The 24588-nt window shown below is 31.6% G+C and overlaps 1 protein-coding gene across 1 annotated transcript in view; it reads left to right on the top strand.

The window, feature by feature from the left end:
* The window catches only part of LOC129219396 (myosin-VIIa-like), a 157636-nt gene that overhangs the window by 95532 nt on the left and 37516 nt on the right, over window positions 1-24588 (top strand). The window contains exons 22-32 of the mRNA XM_054853784.1: window positions 36-107; window positions 1686-1895; window positions 6136-6213; window positions 6299-6397; window positions 6489-6721; window positions 8676-8793; window positions 14260-14562; window positions 20028-20255; window positions 20494-20667; window positions 22753-22997; window positions 23124-23287. Of these exons, the coding sequence (XP_054709759.1) occupies window positions 36-107; window positions 1686-1895; window positions 6136-6213; window positions 6299-6397; window positions 6489-6721; window positions 8676-8793; window positions 14260-14562; window positions 20028-20255; window positions 20494-20667; window positions 22753-22997; window positions 23124-23287 (1924 nt within the window). The remainder of the gene's footprint in view (window positions 1-35; window positions 108-1685; window positions 1896-6135; window positions 6214-6298; window positions 6398-6488; window positions 6722-8675; window positions 8794-14259; window positions 14563-20027; window positions 20256-20493; window positions 20668-22752; window positions 22998-23123; window positions 23288-24588) is intronic.

The raw sequence follows: 24588 nt of genomic DNA, 5'->3' as shown, positions 1-24588 counted from the left end.
TCCTAAAATTTAAATTTTACTTTTGTTTTTTTTAGGTTGATGCAATGTTTGATTTCTTACCACGAACTGACTCAAGTAGTGACCAAACAGCTCCTACAGCATTTAAAGTATGTATATTAAATGTTTAATTTCTGCATTTATATTGTTAATCTACATAATTGAAATTGTATTTATTTATTTTTAAGTCACTTTTTAGCTTCTGTACCCAGAATCTAAAATTGGTAATTTTAAAGTGCTTTTATCTATTAAGTAGCTTAATGAAGAAGTTTGAAGTTGAAATAGTAACATTGACATAGAAAATAGTAGGTTTTAAAATTGAGAAATTGTATAGTAGAAGTTATGAACTATGACTCTTCATTGCTGCATAAAACAATTCCTGTGGAAATACTAAACATTGTCAATACTTAACCATCTTTGTTCATTACTTTTAAAAATATGAATCAGTATTTTTTTACAATACTTTTAAATAATTGGAACTCTTTATAATATACTTACAAGTAGAGTGAGTTTCTTCATCCTTTATCTTTCCTTTTGCTTATCCAACATTGATTTCATGAGATATTTTATATGTTTTCAAACTTTCCCTTTCATGCTGTCATACATTTATTACATTTTCTGTTATTTTACTGGACGAAACATTATGCTTAGATAACTTTTCTGATCTACCAACCATGAATAATTGATTGTAATTAAGTCCTAAAAATTCCTTGGTCATTATCATTAAGAGCATTCAGGTGCAAAAGTTATTTTTACATTTTGAAACTGGCAAGATGTAGAACATGGTGCTGTTATGAGCAACAGTTTTCAAACAAAGAAAATTCACAAAATCATCTTTTCAAAATAATTGGAAACAGATGCAGTTCAATTTTTTTGGATTTAAGCAGTACCAAATACATTAGAATTGTCGTGGCACTGTCAAAATGCTTAACATATAGTTTGTAAATATTACTTCTGTTCATTTTAGCATGCACAATTTATATCACTGTCAAAAAAATTTTTAATGTACATTTTGAACTAATTTAAAGAAGTGAATGATCTCATGCTGTTGTGAAATAATATTTTCTTCGAATAACTCAGAAATATGTTTTTATTTTACATCATTCTTTACTACCTCATTTGATTCGTAGTATTGTTAACTCTACAATTAGTAATTTTTTTGCAGGTAGCTTTGTAAAATCTTCTAGTCAGTTTTAAATTGTCCATTCCTCAATAATTTTCCACATGGAAAGGCTGTTTTCATACCTTTAGTCCCAGTGAGAAAAGGTTGAATATGTAATTTCCATAAATACTCCAGGAGTACCTTAATTCACTTCATGACATAAATTATTACATCAGTTAATGCATACAAGTGTGATAATTTTTCTCTTTTGTTGTAGCGATTTTATTTTCAGAAATCTTTTTAAAAATGTACTGAATCATATCAACTAATAAAAAAATTCTGATCTCATATTTCCAAATGTTAATATTAGTGGTTTTCACTATATTAGTTCAATGTGATTGCTTTCATACTAATTTCTGCTTTTGAGTCTGTAGTTATCTGTATTTATTAATATTTTTTGCTTTGATGTCAAACATGCATGAGAGCCATATTATTGGAGCTGATTATCAATTAGTTCAAGTGGTATGCCTCTCATCCCAAATCATATTATTTAGCTAGCTATTAATTCTGAATACTTTCTCTGCAGGATTTAGAACGTTCACGGGAAGTCGCCTTGCAAACATCTTCTGAAATTGAAGGCACACTGCCTGCCCCACCTGTTGATCAAGAAGATCTTACTGAATACAAATTTCAAAAATATGCTGTTACATATTTTCAAGGCAATGCTAGTCATCAATATCAAAGAAAACCATTGAAACAACCACTGTTGCCTCTAGCTACCCAAGGAGATTGTATGGTAAGTATAACTAAATTGTTAATTCCTTTTAGTTTTTAACTTTAGAATGTGCAGACACAAAAACTGTTAATTTTAACTTTGCCAAAAATAAATAAAAATCTAGCTAAACTAATGATATATATTTTTGAACAATTGAACTTATTTCCAAGGTCACTTTACTGACCTTGTGCTGTATTCTACTCATATATGGCTTGTAATCATTACTTTGTGTGATTGTGTGCAGAATATTTAGATATGGCTTAGTTCTTCCTATAAAATTTTTATGTGAAATCAGTTGAATCATTTATACATTAGCATGTCACTGGAAGAGCCCATGCTTCAATGAAAAATATTGTTCAAGATATGCATCAATGATTGATAAAGCATTTAAGATTTTTTTTTTTTCTTGATAATATATCAAGTAGAAAGATTTTGCACAAAATGATTTGGCTCTTTTTGCTCCAAAATAAAATTCTAAGTTATTTGTTTTGAACCCTTCTCAGTGCAGCGTAACCCCAGTCACATTCAAATTCGCAACTCTTGAGCTCGAATACGCTACCTTACAGTGATTAACAATACTAAAGAAAAAGGTGAAACATTCCATTCCATGTGTTTTCTTTGGGGTAAATTACGGGCTTCAGACAGTTTGTGGTGTAATGTAATTTCAGAAGAATAGAAAAGAAAGCTTCCCACAAACACAATGAAAAAATTACTGTCATTCACTAAGCGTCAAAGCAAGTTATAAGTTGCCATTTGTGTTTGTTTTACCTTTTTCATCCTCCATTAGACTGACTGCACCGGCCCTATAGTTTATTGGAGTTGCGAATTTCCCTGGCTGTGTTTAGGCAGCACTGGCCAAGAGTTTAAAAAATGAATTTTGAGGGATAAGTATTGAAGTCTGAAATCTCAGAGATTGATACTTGTCTGACACTTCTGAATGGTGGATGCTTTTTTTCGGCAGTCAGTAATGTAATTCAGAGTAATATCTGCTATAGCTGAAAATTATTTTGCTTGTGCTTTTATTTTATAATTTTAAGCATGATTTTGTGTACCTTGGTTGTTGCTTCATTCTGAAGAGAAAGTATTTTAAGAATTTTTGCTGCCAGCTTGTTTATCATATGTATTCTACAGTTTTTTTGTATAAGCTTGGGTGCAAGACCTTCCATCTCAAGACTCTTGACGAAATTGCCCAGACTAAAGACGGGGACGGAAAGAAATTCGACGTCTTTTCTGCATTTTTACTTTAAATTAAAAAGAAAAATTGGTTGTTTGAAAAATATGCCCAATCTCTCTCTCTCACGTTCCATAACCATGCATTTACATTCATTTGATTTTCCGCCATAGTCCTCTTTTGTTCGCAATGTACTTTTGGAGGTGTTGCTTTTAGAATTGCACTGCTTGACCGTTTGTCTACCCGTTAGCGCCTATACTGCCAATTCACTGCATTAGATGGCAATTGCTCGTTATTCTCTCTGATTTTTTGAATTGATCTCCTTTTGTCTCCAATTGAAAATTTAGTATTTTTTCTCTCTATTTTCGATCATCCTTTCACTTTTTCATATTCATTTGCATTTTTTTTTTTGAAGATGAGGAGGGAGGGAAAATGTTTTGTACACTTAAATGAAAATCATGTGTGCTTTAAAATGTCTGAAGTTGAATCTGAATCACTGGTTGATAGTGATTGCTGACAGAATGAAATGTTTACACTAATATAAAGCCAATACGTGGCCAGAGCAGAGGCTAGCCACATGTTGGGGGAAAAAGGAACTATCGGGGATTTTGAAGATTCAGTGAAAGTTAGAATTCTGGAAAGAATCTGGGAAAATCTCAAGTCGGTTTGAAACAACAATGGGCAATTGTTCTTGCATTTATGACCTGTTACTATTAAATATTGCCCAAAACTTTATGAATCATAAAATTCTAATGTTTTCAATCTAACACTTGCTAGAATGGAAGTAATGAGGAGGGGCTTGTGAAAACAGGCTGCTCTTACAAAGTGCGTGAGTCCACAAATTTACCCTCAATACTAAAGTTATAAAGCGTTAATATCTTTGATAATCTGAAAGTGATGTGGAGGGGGGGGGGGGGAGACTCGAGGGCTCCAGAAAAAAAAATCAAAGTAGACTTATAAAAATGCAATTGTAGGATATTTTTTGAAGTTAGGGTTGGGTATGTGATTTCTTCTGTGAAGAAATCCTAGAAAAACTTGGTTCAAAAATGTAAGCTGTCTTCAGTGATATAAAAGTTGGGGGGGAGGGGAGGCTTTAAAAAAATCAGAAACTGGGGTCTTAAAAACACGAAGTTAGGCAATATTTGGTGAATTTATGAGGGAGGGCCTTGTGGTATTCTAACCCAAAATTTTTCATTACTGAAATATTTAATACTCTATTTCAGGCTATATTTGGATGACTTAAGGGAGAGGATATTTGGGACCATCTCTCAAAAAATGTTCATAACTGAAATCAAAAGATTTATAGACTGACTTCAGGGGGAGGGGGGGGCTTTATGCAAAACCCTTAAAACTGGAGTCTTAAAATCTCACTTTTATACAATCTTTAGTAATGATCAGGGTGAGTTTGGGGTCTTCCCCCTTCTCCAACAAAAAATTTTTGTGGCTGAAGTATTGAGGACTCTGTTTAAGGCAATCTTTGAAGTTCTTAAGGAGAGGGACTTCGAAGGCTTTCTAACAATAAATTTTAGAAATTAAAGTCTTAAAGCTTTAAGGCTGTCTTTTGTGATGTAAAAATGATGAGGGAGGTCAGCTCCTATAAAAATTTCTGAAACTGGAGTCGCAAAGCCGCAGAAAAAGTCAAATTCAGTAAACTTGCGAGTTCGAGGGTCCTCCGTTAAAAAATTCTAAATGCTGAAGTATTGAACTACTATGTCAGGCTATCTTTTGGTGAGTTAAGAGTCGGGGGGATCCAGGGATCTCTCTCTCTTGAAAATTTTTCAAAATTGAAATGTTAAAACTTTTGGTTGTTTTTGGGTCTCTCTATAAAAAAATCTAAAGCACAAACTTGAACTGTCTTTGGTAAGTACAGGAGGGGAGGTTCCACCGCCCCTTCCCAAAAACTTCCTTTTCTGAAGTTTTAACAGCTCTGTTTTTGGGTATCTTTGGATGACTTAAGGGAGAAGGGAGTCGGAAACTTCTCCCTAAAGGTTTCTGAAAATAAATTCTTAAAATTTTTAGGCTGTAATTCGGGACGTATAGGTAAGGGAGAGACAGAGAACATTTTTAGGAAAACCTTAGGGGAAGGAGATCAGGAATTTTCTTCCAGAAATATTTCAAAGCTGAGATGTTTAAAACGCTACTTGGGCTATATTTGAGTGACTTGAGAGGGATGGGATTAGGGGAAAAGTTACTCCCTATCTTGTGAAGGAATTATGAAATGAAATGTCTAAGCTTATGAAAGATTTTTTTTTTTGAATAAAGACAGGGGGTTCCAGTTCATAAGTTGATTGTACCCTTCCCCTACCTTCCCTTCTTTTTTGGTTTGTTTGTGCTACCTTAAGTAGACTGTTCCAATCAGAACTGATTTCTAGTTTAAATATGAAAATCTTGTTTCCAAAGCTTTTCTTTTTATATTTTATTTTATTGATACAATAAAAATGTTACGATCAGTGAAAAGCTAATGGCGTTGAGCCCCCAAACCCTTTTATCCTGAACATAATAAATAACTTTGTTTTAAAGTCTTCAATTTAAAAAAATTCTGGCAAAAGTCCCTAACCACCTATCTCTATTATTTTTGGAAATTACCTAATATTGTTATTTTGGAACTCGCAGTTTAAAAACATTGCAGTGAAAGAGTCCCTGATCCTCATCCTTTCCCCGGACATTACGAAAAGGGCAATTGCAATTTTAGGGCTTTAAATTAAAAAAAACTTCTGTGGAAGAACCCCCAGAATGGTACCTTCCCTTCATGTTATCAGTGGTTGTATAAATTTATGTTTTCAGAACTACGATGCGAGAAAAAGTGCAGAGGGGGGAAAAAATAAAAACGCATGAATGCTACTTAAAACTTGGCTCATATTGTTTCAAAAATCAAAAGCTTAAAACTAAATGAAGCACAAATTCCAAAACTGGCATAGTTAAAGGAAACAACTTTTATATATGTAGATTTTTTCTTAAGTAACATTTATGTATATAATGTGTATGTGTGTGGTGAGGGGGTGGGAGACTCAAAATATTTTCTCTCTTGAACATATCACCAAACTTGCTCTATGTGTAGAAGTTTTATTGAAATGTCTTATTTTCTTACAGGCAGCTTTGGCTCTTTGGATAACTATTCTTAGATTCATGGGGGATTTACCCGAACCAAAATTTCACACAATGGAAAGAGTATGTTTTTAATAACTAATTCATTGTTCAAAATTATTATTTTACTTTTTAATTGTTTTTAAAATGCAAATGTTTTTATTCACAGGACAACACTTCTGTGATGAGTAAAGTTACTGCAACACTGGGACGCAATTTCATTAAAACGAAAGAATTTCAAGAAGCACAACTAATGGGCATGGATGCTGTAAGTTATTTTGTTTCAAGCACACATACATAATTTTTGCTTACACTAATTACTATTATTATTTTTAATATAAATAAAATTTTGATTTCAGTCTATTATTCCACCTGAAGTTTACAATAAGCAAAAGTCACGCAGCATCAGAAATAAGCTAGTCTCTCTCACTCTTAAGAAAAAGAACAAAATCACTGAAGATGTTCGCCGCCAACTGCAAGAAGAAGAATTAGCAGCTGATACATATAGCAGCTGGCTTGAGAGCAGACCTACCTCAAACTTAGAAAAGCTTCACTTCATTATTGGTCATGGCATTTTGAGAGATGAACTAAGGTAAGCTTTATTATTTCTACATATGTTGATATAATATGAATAGCTCATTAAAATTCCAAGAAATAAATGTATTAAAAAATCAGCTGTTGTGAAAAACACCCTAATACGAAATTATCTAAGGTTTTTTTCATAACAAGGCTATTAAAAAGGAAGCAAAATGTTTAATTTCAAAAAGAAATATAGAGTTCCCCCCTCCCCCATTCATGATGTTTTTAAATGGATATCAGATTTTATACTGAAGAGTGGAAAAATAGGAGCTTTAACTTTTAGTTTCTAACTTGTGCATCATGTTGAAATTTAATTAATTTTCAAGCATTTTCAAGTGATGCATGTCCTAAAGTTCAATGTGTATAAAACATAGATTTGGAATATCTGTCTCTTAGGTGTTTTCCCCCTTTCTCTTATTCCCTTGTTCTTCCAGACAAGCTCTGAGCTTGATAATAAGCAGGTGGTGGGAAGCCTCATCTTCCTCTTTTATTGTAAGATCCTCAAAGAAACCAAAGAAAATTTCTTATGTGAATGCTTATTACTCCTTGACAGTTTAAGAGCAAACAATGTTCTAGTGGTTGTCCCACTAATTAATATTAGAGCTAAATTAAAATAAGTGTCCTCTAGGAAAGGGAAAGAAATTTGTGATTGCTTCCTGTGTAAGGCGACATTTTGATAATATCCATCCCCATTTGGGGGAACTTCATTCAAGTTGCTATTTCTTTTATAGGAAAAAGAAAAATACTTCTAGTAGTTTATTGGTTATCACTATATAAAAACTTATCTTAGCATTTGCAAAAAGATTTTGGAACAAGTTTTATCAGCCATTATTAATGTACAGAGAAAAATTTATGTTGATGTTCTGAAAGTTTTCTAAAACTCAGATGAAAAGAGCTCTGAACTAATATGAATTCTAAAAATGTATATGGAGTAAATGCAATAAATGCATCATTTATGTGTTACCAGTCTTTATTAATGTTTTCACTTATTGTGGTTTTATTTCCGTAAGGCGACTGGTGTTTGAGATGACAATAACTGGGTGAATGATAAAAAAACGAGTATTCTCTCAACTAATGTAGTAGTTCAAAATTGAATGATGAAAGTGTATGTGCGTCAAATCTCAAAACACTTTAAATGATTCAATTTTTGAAGACCTAATTCAATCCTTTGCATCAACTTCTATATTATGTTTCTATGAAAAAGTGTACTGGTCAAGTTTATAATGTTACATTGAGGAAAATCTTACTTACCAGCATTAGCTTTTTATGTATAATTGAGTTATTTCTTGAATCCAAGTATAAATGTTTAATATTGAAAATTGAATCAATGGAACTCTAATTTAAATGGGTACTCATTCATTTGTAACCATGAATTTCCTGATGGGTCCAAAACAATCATAAAAACTTAAATTCTTTTGATAACTTGCTGACTGTTTTATTAATAATATAGAGGGAAGGCTCATCATAACAAATATTCACTATAGCAGGGAAAGTTCTTGCTGTAGTAGACTTCTCATTATAAGAGAGTTTTAGTTTTTTAGATGTGAAAAACACTACTAAAGAAAAGAAATGAACATATTAACTTCATTTATTTTGCAGTATTTCTTATTGAAATACATGTCAAAAGTAATTTCTCTTTTATCACATAGAGAGGATTAAATTACCTTTATAGATACAATGAACATTTTGTAAAAGTTTAAAGCTGTTTAAAAATGTAAAAGCCTTGGCATTAGATCTATAAACAAATGTCTGTTTTATCTCTATAAGTATACTGTGATAAATGGATAATAGAACTTTTCCTTAAAAATTTTACCTGCTTTTAACATTTTTCATCGTTTACTTAAGCTTGCTGTTGGTGCCTTACGATAATTCATAACACTTGCATTCTAGTTATGTCAAACTTATACTGTATTTAATTTAAAAAAATGACCTGGTAACCATTATTTGATCCTTAATTTTGATTACAGGGATGAGGTTTATTGTCAAATATGCAAGCAGTTGACTAACAATCCAAATAAAAGCTCCCATGCTCGTGGATGGATACTTCTTTCGTTGTGTGTGGGTTGTTTTGCACCTTCAGATAAAGTAAGTGTTTTAATATACTAGAATAACCAAAATGTCATAGAAAAGTAATTGCTACAAACTAATTAAGATTGAAGTTATGTTAAGTAATGCATAAAAACATTTGTGTTTTTCTTCAAGAGTGGTACATACAGGTGCATCATTTGACTCCTGGGGGGGGGGGGATATGATTTAACACATAGCATTGAACTGCCAAGAAGAGGAGATCCTTAACTGATTTCACTAATAATTTGTTTACTAGAGAAGTTTACAATTCGTTATGGTCATTCAATATATGTTAACAACCACAGGGACTTCTTCTATCCAACCAACTCAACACTATATGGGAGAATTGGATAATTGAATTGTCAGGTTTGAAAAGGGAATAAGTCCAAAAATCTAATTTTTGGGATATTAAAAAAAACTGTATAAGTTTCGTAACTTTCATTCAATATCTTCCAGCTTTGTACATGGGTTTGAGAGCTCGGTTAAGTGTAATGTAGTATCGTGGAAAAAATATTGGAATTATTTAGAATTTTTTTAGATCTGGTAGAAGTTGTTGGATTTATTTCCTTCTTAAAACTCATGACATTTATCGGGGTAAAAATAGCAAACAACTTTTGAAATTAGTAAGAAATTATTATTTTATTTTATTGAAAATTACAAAAGTGAAAAAGTTAAATTATGAGAAGTAAAAATTAAATTATAAAGAAAAAAACAGAAGAAAAGAAAATCAATCATCCAGGTGATCTTTATCCTGGTGAGATGTAGTAGGCCAAGTCACCATGACGTCGTAAAATGGTTTCTTTTTGTCTGGAAAGTTTTTTCAGATCATTCAATTTTTTGGAATTTGTTGCAGGTTAAGCATTGTAATCTGGATCGGTAGGAAATTTCACATCAGTTCTTGTTTTTTGTAAGAGGAAACTTCTTTTGACAGGGCCATCAATGAACTCACAAGTAGTTACATATCCTGCAGTTGAAGATTCATATATTAAATGTCTGTGTTTCAAAATTGCGAATGTCTCAGTTTTATCAATATTATGAACTCCTCTTTTCCGTTGTGGGAAACCACAAATTTTAGACACTTCATCGGAATCTCCCGATGACATTGTTGTAGAAAAAAAAATAATGGCAAATAGTTAATTAATCATTCTTTGATGGAATTAACGATATAGACTTTGACGCACTGAAAAAACAAACGTTTTGTAAACCAACAAGGAATGATCGTATAATAAACATTCAAAATAATTTTCTCAATTGGTTAACTTGGAGTAACTATGAGGGGGTACCCAAAAGTAACCGGATTTTTGTTGTAAAATATTTATATATTAGTTTATTCACAAAATTTCTTTAGTCTCCTTCAACGTGTTCACCCTTAGATGCAATAAACTTGTTAATTCTTTTTTTCCACTGTTAGAAGCTCCTCTGGAACTCTTTAACTTTGACCATGTCCAGTGCCCATTGCAAAACACTTTTTACAGCCTCTACATCGTTAAAATGCTTCACTTTCAGAATTTTTTTTCATCCACGGGAAAAGAAAAAGATCACAGGGGGTCTGGCGAGTAAAGGGATCGAGGAACGACTTGCCACTCCTTAGAGGCCAAGTAGCGGTTAAATAGTGAAGGCTGTGTGCACTGGAGCATTATCATGGTGGTGGAGCATTCTTCCGATCGCCAGCGCGAGCTCCAACTCGCCCTTGTTTCTTCTAAAGTTTTGTCAATTGTAAAACGATGACTCTCGTTGATTTTTTGGCAGATTTTTTCCACGCTTTCATCATTTCAAGACATTGAAGGGGGATCAGAACAAGCATGATCTCCAACATTCATGCTACCAAGTTTAAAGCACCCAAAACCACTCGAAAACTTGTGTACGGCTTATAGCATCGTTCTTGAAAGCTTGTTGAAGCATTGGGTAAGCTATTCCATTGCCGACTTTTCAAACAGGAAGCAAAATTTCAACCTTACAGTTTATTCTTTTAAATCTGTTGTAATAAGTTCGCAGGCGGAAAGCAGCAATACCTGAGAAAACCAACATCACAATCAGACGTTATCAACTAAACTGACTCCATTTGCACAGCTGGTTTGTGGAGGTCTCTACTTGAGCCATCTAGCTGGAGAACACTCTATTACATCTAGGATTGGCATCACACCATTAGTCCGGTTTCTTTTGGGTCCCCCCTCGTACTCGTGCTGCAAACTAGGGGACCAATTAATTATAAGTTCTAAGAAGGAAATAAATCGGGGATTTGTTTCCTTCTTACATCTAACACTAAATTCAATGGTCTATAACTACGTCTAGGGAAGGTTTTTTATTTATTTCATACAACCCACATGTAGATTGAAGCTAGGAGATATTTTAGATTGCAAAAAAAAAAGGCATTTTTGTTCTTTATTCCCTTCTTAAACCTGCTGATTCAATTGATCTTCTCAATCAATTCAGAAACAGTTTAACCGTTGATTTTCATGGTTTTCAGCACTTCTATTAGATATTGACTTGTAACGAGAAATTTCTGTGATCAGTTTTACACATTAAATTTTGTTTTTATTTTAAAACAATAACCTTTTACAGTCACTCACTTATTGTCTCAATTCCCTGTGAAATGAGAAAGAAATGGCATAATTTAAAAATGTTTATTTGTTAATTTTGAAAGGTTGTATAGCAAACCAACAATGCAGTAATGTGTTTCTTAAATTGTATAAATATAAATAAATCATTTTAATGAATTATAAAATGTTAAACATATTTTATGTAAACATAACACTTTTTCCTGATTTTAAAGATTAATTTCGTAATTGATCAGTAAATGTTTATTTTATTCAACTTGTATTTTATCTTGCAGATTGTATTACTTGTATTAACTGTAACATAGTTCAGTGTCTCAATGATGAATGTTCTTTGTGTAGCTTGCACAGGTTGTGAAGAGTTGAAAACCCAATGATATGAAATGGTGTTAATGTTTTTACTGAAAGGGGATAAATTCTTATTTTCTATAAAGTAGATTGGCTATCCTAGTCTTTACCTGGATTACACGCAACCTAATGGATAACCTAATGTTATTGAGCTAAGTAAAGTTTCACTAAAATAGTAATAATTGGAAGACCCAGTATATGCTAAATTAAAACTACTTTTTAAATTATTACTTTTTTATAAGAAAGCATTGATTGTGGGGAAATTGTAAGCTTGTAACCCCTCTTTTATCAATTGAAACTTGCAAAGTTCATTAAAGATCTGGTCTTTCATTTGAAATTACCTTGAGTTTTTCAAGATGAATCTTAAATTTCATTTAGATACATTCAAAATAAATTTTGAAAAGCTGTAAGCCTCTGGGATAACGATGTGTAAAATATTTTGATATTTTTTTATTGCATAAACTGCATCATAACCTCTTTTTTTAAATTGAAGTTCATTAACACGCGTTTAATTTTGTTGATGACAGACATTTAAAATCTGTCAGAGTGGAGTCAAAATATTTTGCTAATCATCTCAGGTTTTTATGAACTTTCTTAGATTGTATCTGGTGTACAAATAAGTTTTAAAGGATTTTTTTTCAAGTTTGACGCTTTATTCTGAAAAAATGGATTCATGTTCAATTTTCAAAGCATTGTCCATCGTTGGCCACTACCTTTTCACATCTTTCTAGCAATTTTCGGAGGCCATCTGGAAAAAATGATGCGTCTTTTAATGTGATCCACGAATCGATCAAATTTTGGACTTCAAAAGAGAGGAAGTGCTGATTTTCAAGAGCATGCATCATCGACGAAAACAAATAGTAGTGTGAAGGGGCAATGTCTAGAATATATGGCGGGTGGGGTAGGAATTCCCATTTCAGCGTATCAAGGTATGTTTTGCCCGGCTACCCAACATGCGGCCGAGCATTATCATGTTGCAAAATTACCTTGTCATGCCTCCATATTGTGGACGTTTTTCCAGCAGTGCATCTGGTCAAACGCATTAACTGAGTTCGGTTAAGTTGTTTTGTACTATGTTCAATAGAGCCTCCAATTGGGCATCCTCAAACTTTTGTGGTTGTCTTTGCGCTTTTTGTCATTGGTATTAAAATCACCAATTCTAAAACGTCTATGCCAAAACTCACATGTGGAAATCGATCGCACATTGCCGTAAGCTTTTAGCATCATTCAATGAACTTCAGCTGCACTTTTCTTCAAATGGAAGCAGAAAAATAAAATTTTTCCGCAAATTGTGTTTTGTTGGCACATAGGGTGACACATACAGAGCACACAAAAACTATATTGTTACCACTTCAGCGAAATGCCACATACTGAAAAGGAATGCCTAACGATGAGGTCATAAAATGAAGTTTTTTGTAACATTGTCCGTTTTAATTTAATACTTGTGACCCCATCTCTTTAAAATCCTTTAAAACTTATTTGTACACCAGATAACTAAAATTCTTGAAAGAAACATTTGGTAGTATGAGGGTCGTTCGGAAAGTAAGTTCCATTTTAAAATTAAAAAGGATCAAGTACAGATAGAGCAATGAAAGCTATTGCACAAAAATCTATCACGTTTACAGTATTCTTCGACGTAGCTCCCGTGAATTTCCAGGCATTAGCCGTAACGTGGTACAAGCTTTTGTGAACCCTCTTTGCAGAATTTTACCACCTGTATAGTCAACTATAGGGTAACATTTTCTTTGAGTTCATCCCTTTTGTAACATCAAATGCGAATGAAAGACTTTAAATGGCAAAACAAATGAAAGTTGCTGGGAGCAGCGTCAAGGCTGTGCAGAGGATGGTCAAAAACGTCAGTCAAAACCCTGTAAGGTCCTCATGATTGACTACACAGGTGGCAAATAGGTTTTCAAAAACTTGTAGCACTAATTGAAAAATCGCCTGAGCAATGTCGAAAAATAGCGTAAGGGTGGTGGATTTTTGTATAATAAATTTCTTTGCTCTACCCTGTACTTGTTCTTTTTTAATTTCAAAGTGGAACTCACTTTCCGAGCGGCCCTGATAAAAGTTATTCAGTTCAAGGATGAAAGGTTTCTTCGTATACAGAACTTGATTCCAGTTTTTTTTCTGCTGAGAGAGGGAACTTGTGTTAAATCTAATGTGTGCTGAAATCAGTTAACATTTTTTACTATCAGACTTAATAGATAACATTTAAATCACATTTAATTGCATCTTTGCAGCTATGTTATGGAATTCAATTAATGGTATTGCCATGTGTCTAACAAATAATTTGTTTTAGTGTTGTATAAATGAAACAAATAGTAGTTTGCCCCGTTTACTAACTTTGTGTGAGTGTAGTACAAAGCTGTGTTTTATGTGAGGTTACATTGTATTGAGGGCATTAAATATGTCTTCTAAGAGCAAAAATTCTGAGCCACATTTTAAAAACGTGTGAAAAATTCTCCAATGTAAGAATAAAATTGTTTCAAATAGTATTTAAAATTCCAATTCATCCTTAATTGTAAAAAAAATTAATGAAGCAAGTTATAATTATTTAAGATGTATGTTTTTCTTTCAGTTTGTGAAGTATTTGTTGAATTTCATTCGTGAAGGCCCTCCTGGTTACGCTCCATATTGTGAAGATCGTTTACGACGAACATTCATGAATGGTACTAGAGGGCAACCACCTTCATGGTTAGAATTGCAAGCTACTAAATCAAAGAAACCTTTGATGCTCCCTATTACATTTATGGATGGAAATACAAAAACCCTTTTAGCTGATTCTGCTACTACTGCTAGAGAGCTTTGTGCTCAACTTGCTGAAAAAATTGGCCTGAAAGATCAATTTGGTTTTTCGTTATACATAGCTTTGTTTGACAAGGCAAGTATTGATTCTCTCTATGTCCTTGTCTTTAAGTTCTAAATATATTCTGGATATTTATTTTACTGGCTATAAAACTGTAGCAATATGTTAGGGACAATCTTCAAAAAGTGTAACTTTTCTGTCACACACCTTTTACTGTAAAACTTTTTAAGGAACAATTCATTTAACAATGCTTTTTAATTTCATCAAAAATATATCTATTTAAACCTGCCAGCAATTTTTTAACAATAATTTTTATTTTTATATATTTTTGGTTCACAACATGTGAATTCTCACCTCCGGGACATGTCACACCTGGTGTGACTTTATGTTGCTTAATAATTTGTTTAATTAAAAGTATATACTTATTTATTTATTATTCCTTTCACAAGTGTCTCAAATAATAGTTGTTTAAGTATATATTTGTTTAATATTGTGTTTTAGTTCGTTTTAGTAGGATAAGTTACCGTATCACACAATAAATTCTCACCTCTGTTACCTTAACACAAAACACCATTTCTCATTAACATGTGGCAGTAATGACATCACATTTTATTTTCTATGATACAAGAGAGCCCCCTTGTTTATTTTCAGCCATAAAGAAGTTGTGAGATTTTTGTCAAAAAACAAAAAGATTTAGTTTGAAAAACTAAGTGTGGTTATTGTAAACTATCTCCTCCCTGAACTTGAATTTCTGGGTTGTGAATTAATGTTAAAAAAGAAGTGAACATGTTTTATATGTTTAACATCTGCAGATTGTAGCAATGAAGAAGAAAAAAAATATGTCCCTGAAAAATTTATCCATTAGGCCTATATTAATTGAAAATTCCTTACCTCCGTGACAGATCGTAACAATGTCATTATTTTTGAGGTGAAAATAAATGATGGAGGGGAAATACATCAATATTAGGCATTCTACCAAAATTATAATTTGCCAGTATATTTGCAAATTTACTAAATACTATTTTTTAACACACATTTGAACTAAAAGGATAACTAAAAATCAAGCCGTACTTTAATTAAGAGAGCTTAATGTTGTATTCCCACTAATCATTAAACTATCTCATTTTTTTCACAATTAACAAAATTACTACTTTGATATTAAATTGCCCTTGTTTTTTAAACATTAAAGGTTTTTTTTTTTAATTTATGAATAAAATAATTGAAACTTTGGCTGGCCCATTGTTTATGGTTACTTCTAGTAGGTAACACTTTCACGTAAAAGAAAACAAAAAGTTTCGAAATTGAAAAATTTTTACGTTCAAAAGTTACACTTTCTAGAGAATGACCCCATCAATAAAACCTTTTCTTTTTTTTTTTCGTTTTTTTTTTTTTTTTTTTTTTTTTTTTGCAGCACAAAAGTTTTATTTTATTTATTTATTTATTTATTTATTTTTTGAGAAATAGTTTCTATGAAAAAATTATTAAGAGATCAATTTTAGTTTTAATTGCCATATATTTTTACTTTTTCATTTTTATGATTAATAATCAACCAACTATTATAGTAGTAATTACAAAAAAGTTGAATAAATTTTAAGAATTATTAGTTCAAGTATCTTTGGTTTTATTGCATGGGTTCTTTGGAATTTTATGAGCTGAATCTTGGGTTTTGTGAAAAGTCCCTCTATCAGCTCTGTTCTACACTTATTGCTTTGGTAAGAATAAATATGATGGCAAATGTACAAGACCTTCACATAAATAAACAATTGTTTCATATTTTTTAAGTAATATTTTATTTCCTATTTTAAAAATTTTAATCTATGGAGAGAAAGAAAAAATATTTAGATTAATTTTTTGGGTTTGGATTTTTAAGTTTGAACAATAGAGACCCTAATGTTTTCCCTCCTATGTGGCTCTCTTTGCTCAATCAGTGAAGAGGTCAAAACTTAAACATAGTGTGAAGACAAAGCTAGCACAAAACACAGGTACACACACATTTTTTTTTTTTTTTTGTTATACTTTGGGACTCAATGTATTAGACTTGAGCCTGTTGGTAAGTGTCATTTACCCACCAAAAAGATATTCAGCAGATTACTAACCCTTGAAAGTAAAGAACTAGTATAAATTAACTAATACTGAAACACCTGAATAGAAACGAAGCCCATTTGTTTTTTGCTGAAACATATCAATAAAATAAATTAACAGCTGCAAACAAATTCAAAAACCTTAATTGTTAAACACCAAAAAGTGACACCATCCCATGACTAAAGAAAGAGAAGGGGGGGAAAAAGAACAAAAGGAAACAACCTGTACTTACATAGAGTAAAATAGTAATCCAATTACATTTTTCACGTTCATGTTTCTTATTTTTACTGTAAATACATGGTTTTTCTTGTTTGTTACACAGGTTTTACATCAATTTATAAATTATTATTTCTTACAGGTAACTATGTGAATAAAGTAAAATTTTGTACCTAATAAAAAGCAAAATCACTTAAGGGGGGAAACCCGTTTAGGAGGCAGACATTTTAGTGTTTTTCATGAATTTTTTTAACAGGGAAGGAATAATCAGAATTTGTTCAAACTTGAAAGATATTTTATTCTTATTTTCAAGTACGCTTTGTAATTTTTTCAAGTCATTTCTGCCAGAAATAGAGGAGTTAGAAGCTGATGTCCATGGATGGTCGCCATCAGTTTGTTGCTGGTGTGCATTCCTGAAGCCACAATTTTTATCTGTAGTCATTACAATTTTTTAAATCATTAACAACATATTTCTGCTGAATATGAACCTAATTCTGATAAAAAAAAAAAAAAAATAAAAAAAAAACATTTCATGCTTTTGAGGTGTTTGATCACAAAATTCATGTTTTTCTTCAATTTTTTTTTCACAAAACCCAGTTTTTACATCAAAAAAATATTTTTAATAGTATTATCATCCCAGAAGTAGGATCATATAGAGTAATTGAATAAAGAATATTCACAGAAAATTTCAGAATGATTGATCTATAACCTTTTTGTGCTAGAATGCACACCAGTTGAATGGAAGTTGTTTCTAGAAAAACACGATTAAAAAAAAACTGCTGTGAACATTTTGCTCATAACGTTGGAACTAATTGAAATTTTGGCTACGTATTCTTGAATTGTTTTACTAACATTTTATGACATTGAAAAAAAAAAAAGATTTTTTGACCCATCCAATCAGGTTTCCTCCCTTAATGTATCTTAAAATAGTCATTAAAAATGAGAAATAAACCAAATTTATCAAAAGGGACTTTACAAGTAGACTCTTAAAGTATACATTGAAGTGTTTCTTTCTCTACAAAAAATGTTTGGTGTTTTTAATTTTAACTGTTATTAGTTTAAGAAAAAAAAATCTTATTTGTGATTAAAGGGTAGCTCAAAAATATGTGATGAGTTATTGAATTTAAACTTTAAATCTCAATGAAAACAAAGTATATTCATTTTTAAATGTTCATCAAGTTCCAGGTAATGGAAACCTTTAAAACTAACCATGATTTTCTGTATCAGTAACACAGTAAACTCCTGATTATCGGCAGTCAAATTATCCATGGGTCTTTCCACATTTTCTTTTTTTAAACGGTTATTGAATGTTTTTCAAACTTATGATTATGTTATTGTTCGTTTTTAACTTTTACATTCAATGTTAGTAAAGGCAATGTAGTAATGTTTTAAGCTATAATTTAAATGCGTGTTTAAGTATTTTTAGCCATCGTATATACTAGTATAGTTTTTTACCTATTACAATCGAGTCCCAACTTACGCGAGGGATGCATTCCAAGACCCTTCGCATAAGTTGAAATTTCGCGTTGTGGAAAAGGTTATATGTAAAAACTTTTATAAACATACCTATACGATTAAAGACACTTGTAAACACCACTTCAAACTGTTAAAAACCATTCCTTAACTATACATTACTGTTTCTTTAAAAAAATGAACTTTTATTTATTGTATTTAAAAAAAAACATTTTATTTAACATAAAAAACTGCTATGATGCACAAAGTCAATGATCAATGGGAAAGGAAGACGTAAAATAAACCACTACGGTACGTAGTAAGAAAAACAAATGCACTATAGTTGTTGAAACTTTCTATTTTTTCCTTCTATCTTCACAAACTTTAAATGAAACAGCGCTCTTAGGTGTCATTATATTTCATCAACTTTCCCATATAGAATGAAAATAATAAATGGAAAATGAGGAGTAGTTATTTGTATAAGCAATGTTTAGACTAGTACAGTGTGGGAACTTCCGCTCTCAGTGATGCCAAAGGGATGAAGGTCCATTCACGAAAAACGGCGATTCCCTTCAGAAAATTTTCATGTTGCGGGTGAAGAATTCACGTTAGGAATAAAATTCTTTACCGGGGAAAAAATCACGTTATAGCCATTTCGCGTAAGTCGGATTGCGTTGTAGCGGGAGTTGAGTATTCGGATTATCCGTGGTTACCGTGCCACCCTATTCGGTAGATAATCGGGAATTTACTGTACTAATCACGGGAAAAAAGGTTCATCTATGGGCATGCATATTCTAGAAGTCTTTTTATAGCACATAGTTGATGTGATGCTATTTGTTTAAATTTATTCCAGAAAAATTCTGTGAGAAGTGCATTTTAAAAAGTTACTCTAATACTTGTATGATCTTTTCAGAGACAAATAATTCTGATTTTTGTACATAGTTAACATGTGAATTTTAACATAATATCATTAGGAAAAAAAAAACAAATAGATACAGCTCCTATGTCTGAATATTTGTCACAAACTTGCAGAAAAGCATTTTATTTTTTATCATTAACTGATAAAAGTCATTTATAAACTTTTTAATTGTGAAAAAAAAAACATAATTTTAAAGATCTATTTGCAAATCCTTTATGAAAGCACAAGCTGTGTGAATAAATTTAAAACCAAATATCCTCTTTGGTGACAGAACTAATTTGATTTTGTCCTCATTCTTGTATCATTGTTTTTCTTGAAAACTCATGGCCAGAAAAACATTGTCATTTTTACTCCTGACTTAGAAAAAAGTTTTATGTTTTTTAGCACATCAAAGTATGTTCAAAGCACATCTAAGTATGGTGAGGGTAGTTCAACTTCAAATTCTTCTCCTGTGTATTGTAATTATTGTTGCTATCCTTAAATTTTTAAATGCTTCTCTACTGTGGAAAATAGGTCGGTCATCTATTGTCCTCAGGGTTTTGACTCATTGCATACTTTGGATTGAATTCATAATGTTGAACGAATTTTTCTAAGAAAAATTGAACTCAGTTGGAAGTCAATAGAAGTTTTATGAATCATAAAAGTATTGCTTGCTTTAAGCAGGGTTTACTCTTTAGTAGCAAGTTATACTCCCATAGACATAACACAATTCCAATCAAATACTTCCAGTTCATTGTAGATCTTGGTTCTTGTTAAATCAAGGCTCATTATAAGCGAGATCGACTAATATTTTTATTTTTCTCTTTTTTACAAATATGCTAGTGAAATATGAAATTACATCCATATGAAATTGAAATGTTTGTTTGTTTAGGTATCATCACTTGGAAGTGGTGGTGAACATGTAATGGATGCCATATCACAATGTGAACAGTATGCAAAAGAGCAAGGGGCCCAGGAAAGAAATGCTCCTTGGAGATTATTTTTCAGGAAAGAAATATTTGCACCTTGGCATGACCCTACCGAAGATGCTGTTGCCACAAATCTCATTTTCCAACAAGTTGTTAGAGGAGTTAAATTCGGGGAATATAGATGTGATAAGGTACATCATAGTTGTTAACTTCAGTGATACTTTCATTATATTTCATCAAAACTAACAATAAAAAGAGTTATTTTGCTTTGATGTGCTTTTTGTCAAGCAATGAAACTGCATAAGTAATATTTACAGTTAAATTTATCATTTCCTTTTTTCTTTTTACTATTTATATTTTTATCATTCAAATAAATGTATATATTGGTTAAAGGTTCTGGAGATAGAGGTTAAATTATTGCTTTTATAGGAGGAAGATTTGGCTATGATTGCTGCTCAACAGTATTATATTGAACATGGATTAGATTTGAGTATGGAACGTCTGATATCTTTACTTCCCAACTATATTCCTGACTACTGTTTGCAAAGTGGTGACAAAAGTCTTGAGCGATGGGCCAGCTTAGTCATTACAGCTTGCAAAAAAGTAAGTCTTTTTTTTTTCTCCTCACACGTATGAGTTTTGTAATCATTGAAGTATACTGGACAAAGATTTTGGTAGAAGGTATTATTCTAAATGAAAAATATATTTCATATAGTTGCCTAGATTTACTTGTGAAACTAGCTTTTAAGTATTTATGTTGCAAATAATAGATTTTCTTTTTTTTTTTTTTAAACTGTGAAAAGTATTTAACTAATACCTCCAAATTTATCATTTATAACACGGTTTTGCTGTTAGTATTTTTCCACTAATGCTCTTAAAATATTTTGAAACTATATGTTTATTACTTTAATATGCTGTAAAAGCACTCATTTTTGAGAGCAAACATTTTTGCAAAAATAAAGACATCAGTGTTTTCGGGAGCTAAAAATTTTGCGAATTTTACATGAAGATAAAAGAAAATTTAAAAATGTGCAGAAAAAAAATATGATGCTTAAATTTTCCTGATTACAATGAGCTCGCGAAAATTGGAAATGTTAAAACATCGAAAATGTAAGTGCCTTTACAGTAATTAGAAACTTTCATGCAAGGAAATGTACCTCTATTAATTTTTGTAGTGTGGGGAGGTGGGGTGTTAAATGATCATTTAAAAAATATAGCTTTGAAACTTCAAGTGTGCCAATAAATGTGCTCTGCAGTCAGGGACAGATATAGACTACCATTTTAGGGAGGGTCACGTGGAATAATGACCCTCCTCCCCCTTGAGTGAACCTACGGTTTCGGGTACGAAAACTTTCTGAAACTGTTTGGTAGCAAAAAAAGGCACCAAATCAGCCAATAAGGCACTTAGAAAATCATAAGTTACTATTTAAATTCATAAGTAATGAAAAGAATTAATATTTCAAATATTTACTTTCATTAATGAATTGAAAAGACTACTGAAATTTTCTGCATTTTATTCATAAATTGTTTGAACACAATGTAGACGGATAATATTGTTGACGGTTTAGGAGGGGGGGAGGGTCATGACTCCCAGGACCCTCCCCTTGTATCCCTCACTGTCTGCAGTGTTCGCTATTTTGACCTACTTTAACTACTTTCAGTGTTGTGCTTCATGAGACTTTCAATTTCCACCTCAAGTGTTTGCTCCCCTCATTGTTTATAAACATAGATTTTTGTGTCAAATCTTCCCCACCCCAACCAAGAAGAAATCGCTCCATGATGTTCAGGTGACCTAGCTAGCTAGTTTTGGTTGCTTTGTGAGGAAGGATTCCAATTTGAGCATTTTTGCCAATCAAAAATTTTATCTCATTTCAAAAATCGTAACTATTGGAAAATTAGATTTTCAAACTCAATTTCTGACATTGTATGCCACTTAAGTTTACAATACAAATACAAAGCGAAAATTTCTTATAAAGGAATTGATATTTCGATCCATGTTTAGGGGTTTCCCCCCTTCCCATGAGGGGGGAAAATTGAAAAATAAATAAATAAATAAAGCTGGAGTCAGACTGAGAAGTTTCAAATTTCTTATTTTTCCTTCCGACTCCTCAGCCCTGCTCAGAGCTCATAATGTTCAACTAAGATAGTATTGCAAATGTAACAGCTCATGAAAACATGGACATAAAAAGTGAAGTTGCACTTTCTGAACATATTAATTTGCCAATAAATGCATATGTTTGAATGCATTATTAGTTTTAATTTTGTTTCCATGGAAAGCTTGGAAAATGTCCCAAAAGATAAATTTATTGCTTTATTGTAAAATCAAAAACATTTCTCCTTCTCTTCAATTTGTTGTAGGGGCACTAAATGCATGGATTATGAAATTTATTTTAGAAGTTAGCTTGAGTAACTAAAATTACAGCATAATGTGTTATGTATTTCTCTAGGAATTCGGAAAATATCTCATGTAGACAATGTTTTGTCACTTTTGGTTATATAAGGATATGTATATAGGCGTATGGCTGTGTCTGACTTTATTTAGCACTTTAACATTGGGTTTGCGGTTTATGATGGCAATTTTATCAACTATAGTATATCATGAATGAATAATTCAAAGTTATATTATTATACTATGCTATAATTTAATTGATTTTTTTTCCCTGATTTCATTTTTCATATTCTTTATAGAGTTATTATTATCGTGATCGAGTGCCAATACCTAGAGTGAAAGAAGATGTTGTTGACTATGCAAAATTCAAATGGCCATTGCTGTTTTCAAGATTTTATGAGGCTTTACGATCTGCTGGTCCTCATTTACCGAAAAATGATGTGATTCTTGCCATAAATTGGACAGGTGTTTATGTTGTCGATGACCAAGAACAAGTCTTACTAGAGCTTTCATTTCCTGAAGTGACTACTATTGTTAGTCAGAAGTTAGTATCTCATTTCAACTTCATTTTATTTATTATTCATACATTCCTTTTATAATAGTTAAACTACTTAGCAATTGCTAACTATTGCATTTTTTAAAATAATTTATTTATATTTATTCATTTCAGAGGAACACGTCCCTTTCTGCAAAGTTTCAGTATTGCCACCGTTCGTGGAGAGGAATTCACGTTCCAGTCACCTAATTCTGAAGATATTCGAGAATTAGTTGAATTCTTTTTAGAGGGATTAAAAAAGCGGGCTAGATATGTCATTGCCATTCAAGATTACAAAGGTATATAGATTTGGCTTATGTAAATTCAATGAACATTTCCATGACTTTTAGTATTTTTATATAACATGTATTCCAGTTACATTTTTTATCCTGCTAGTGCTTCCAAAAACATCTTTTCTTCTAAATTTAATACAGTGGAGGCCGGTTAATTGAATCAACTGCTTCAATGAATCAAATCGTCAAAATCAGAACAAAATCCAGCTTTATTGAATTAGCCGCTTTGTGTAATCATAACTGTTAAACAGTCACACTCTGTAAATTTTCAAATAAAATCATCACTATCTTGAACACCTTGAGCTGTTTTAAGGTTTAAAATCAGATGTTAAATGACCTCTTTAACCGTACAACAGTTCCATGGTACTGATCTTGTTATTTTTTGTTTATTTTGAGCTATGACAAAATGTTTTGAGTTCTTTCATGTTTAAGAAAATACTTTATTGGCAAAATTCACATAGATATTAATTTGCATAGCACTTGATTAATCATTGGTTATTGTAGCTATTTGAATTACATATTACAAACTGATCATATTTGACTGGATAAGCTTAATTAGTCTTGTCTGTCACATTTTTCGTAAAATCAATTTTATTTATTACTAGGCGTTTTATGCAATGTCATTATTTTTGAGTACATAAAGACAGGAATATTTTTAGAAATGTATTTCCTACTACTATACAATTGTCTTTAAAGTAAATTAAGAAGTGTTGGCAAATTTGACCCAGTCCAAAGAAATCTGCAGGTTTTTTTTTTTATTTGGTAAAAGTTTTTGTAAGAAATAAGATGTGCGTGTATTCATTTGAATAGATTTTAGAGTCTGTGTTTTAATTCTTTTTTTAATGTTGTAAATCAATAACAGATTTTTCGAAAATATATAAACAAATAAGTAAATAAATAAAAATAATCTAAAATAAATGTAAGTTTATCTACTCTTTATATATATTGAGAGAGAGCTGGTATCTTTGATAAAAGCTGGTGAAGTCAGACAGTGGCCCTTTTTTTGCCCTTTGTCCTGTAATAGATATATTTGGTTTATACATACAATTGCAGCATGCATCCATCAATTTTTTCATTTGGTGAATATTTTACAAAGGGACGCATTACAAGTAGCATATTTTGTTCCTCTAATTTATATGCAGAGCCATTGAATTTTTTTACAAGAATTGATGGTCGAAGCAAATTATGAGTGTTCAAGAATATTAATAATTCATGCAATGAATATTGAATTTTAAGTTTTCCTCTTATCTATTTTATAAATCTTCACAGAATATAGCTACAGATCTCATTTGCCAATACTTTTCTTC

This window comes from Uloborus diversus, chromosome 3, assembly GCF_026930045.1.
Source record: "Uloborus diversus isolate 005 chromosome 3, Udiv.v.3.1, whole genome shotgun sequence".
NCBI lineage: Eukaryota > Metazoa > Arthropoda > Arachnida > Araneae > Uloboridae > Uloborus > Uloborus diversus.
The sequence above is the reverse complement of the archived record's forward strand: the minus strand, read 5'-3'. Positions and strand labels throughout refer to the sequence as shown.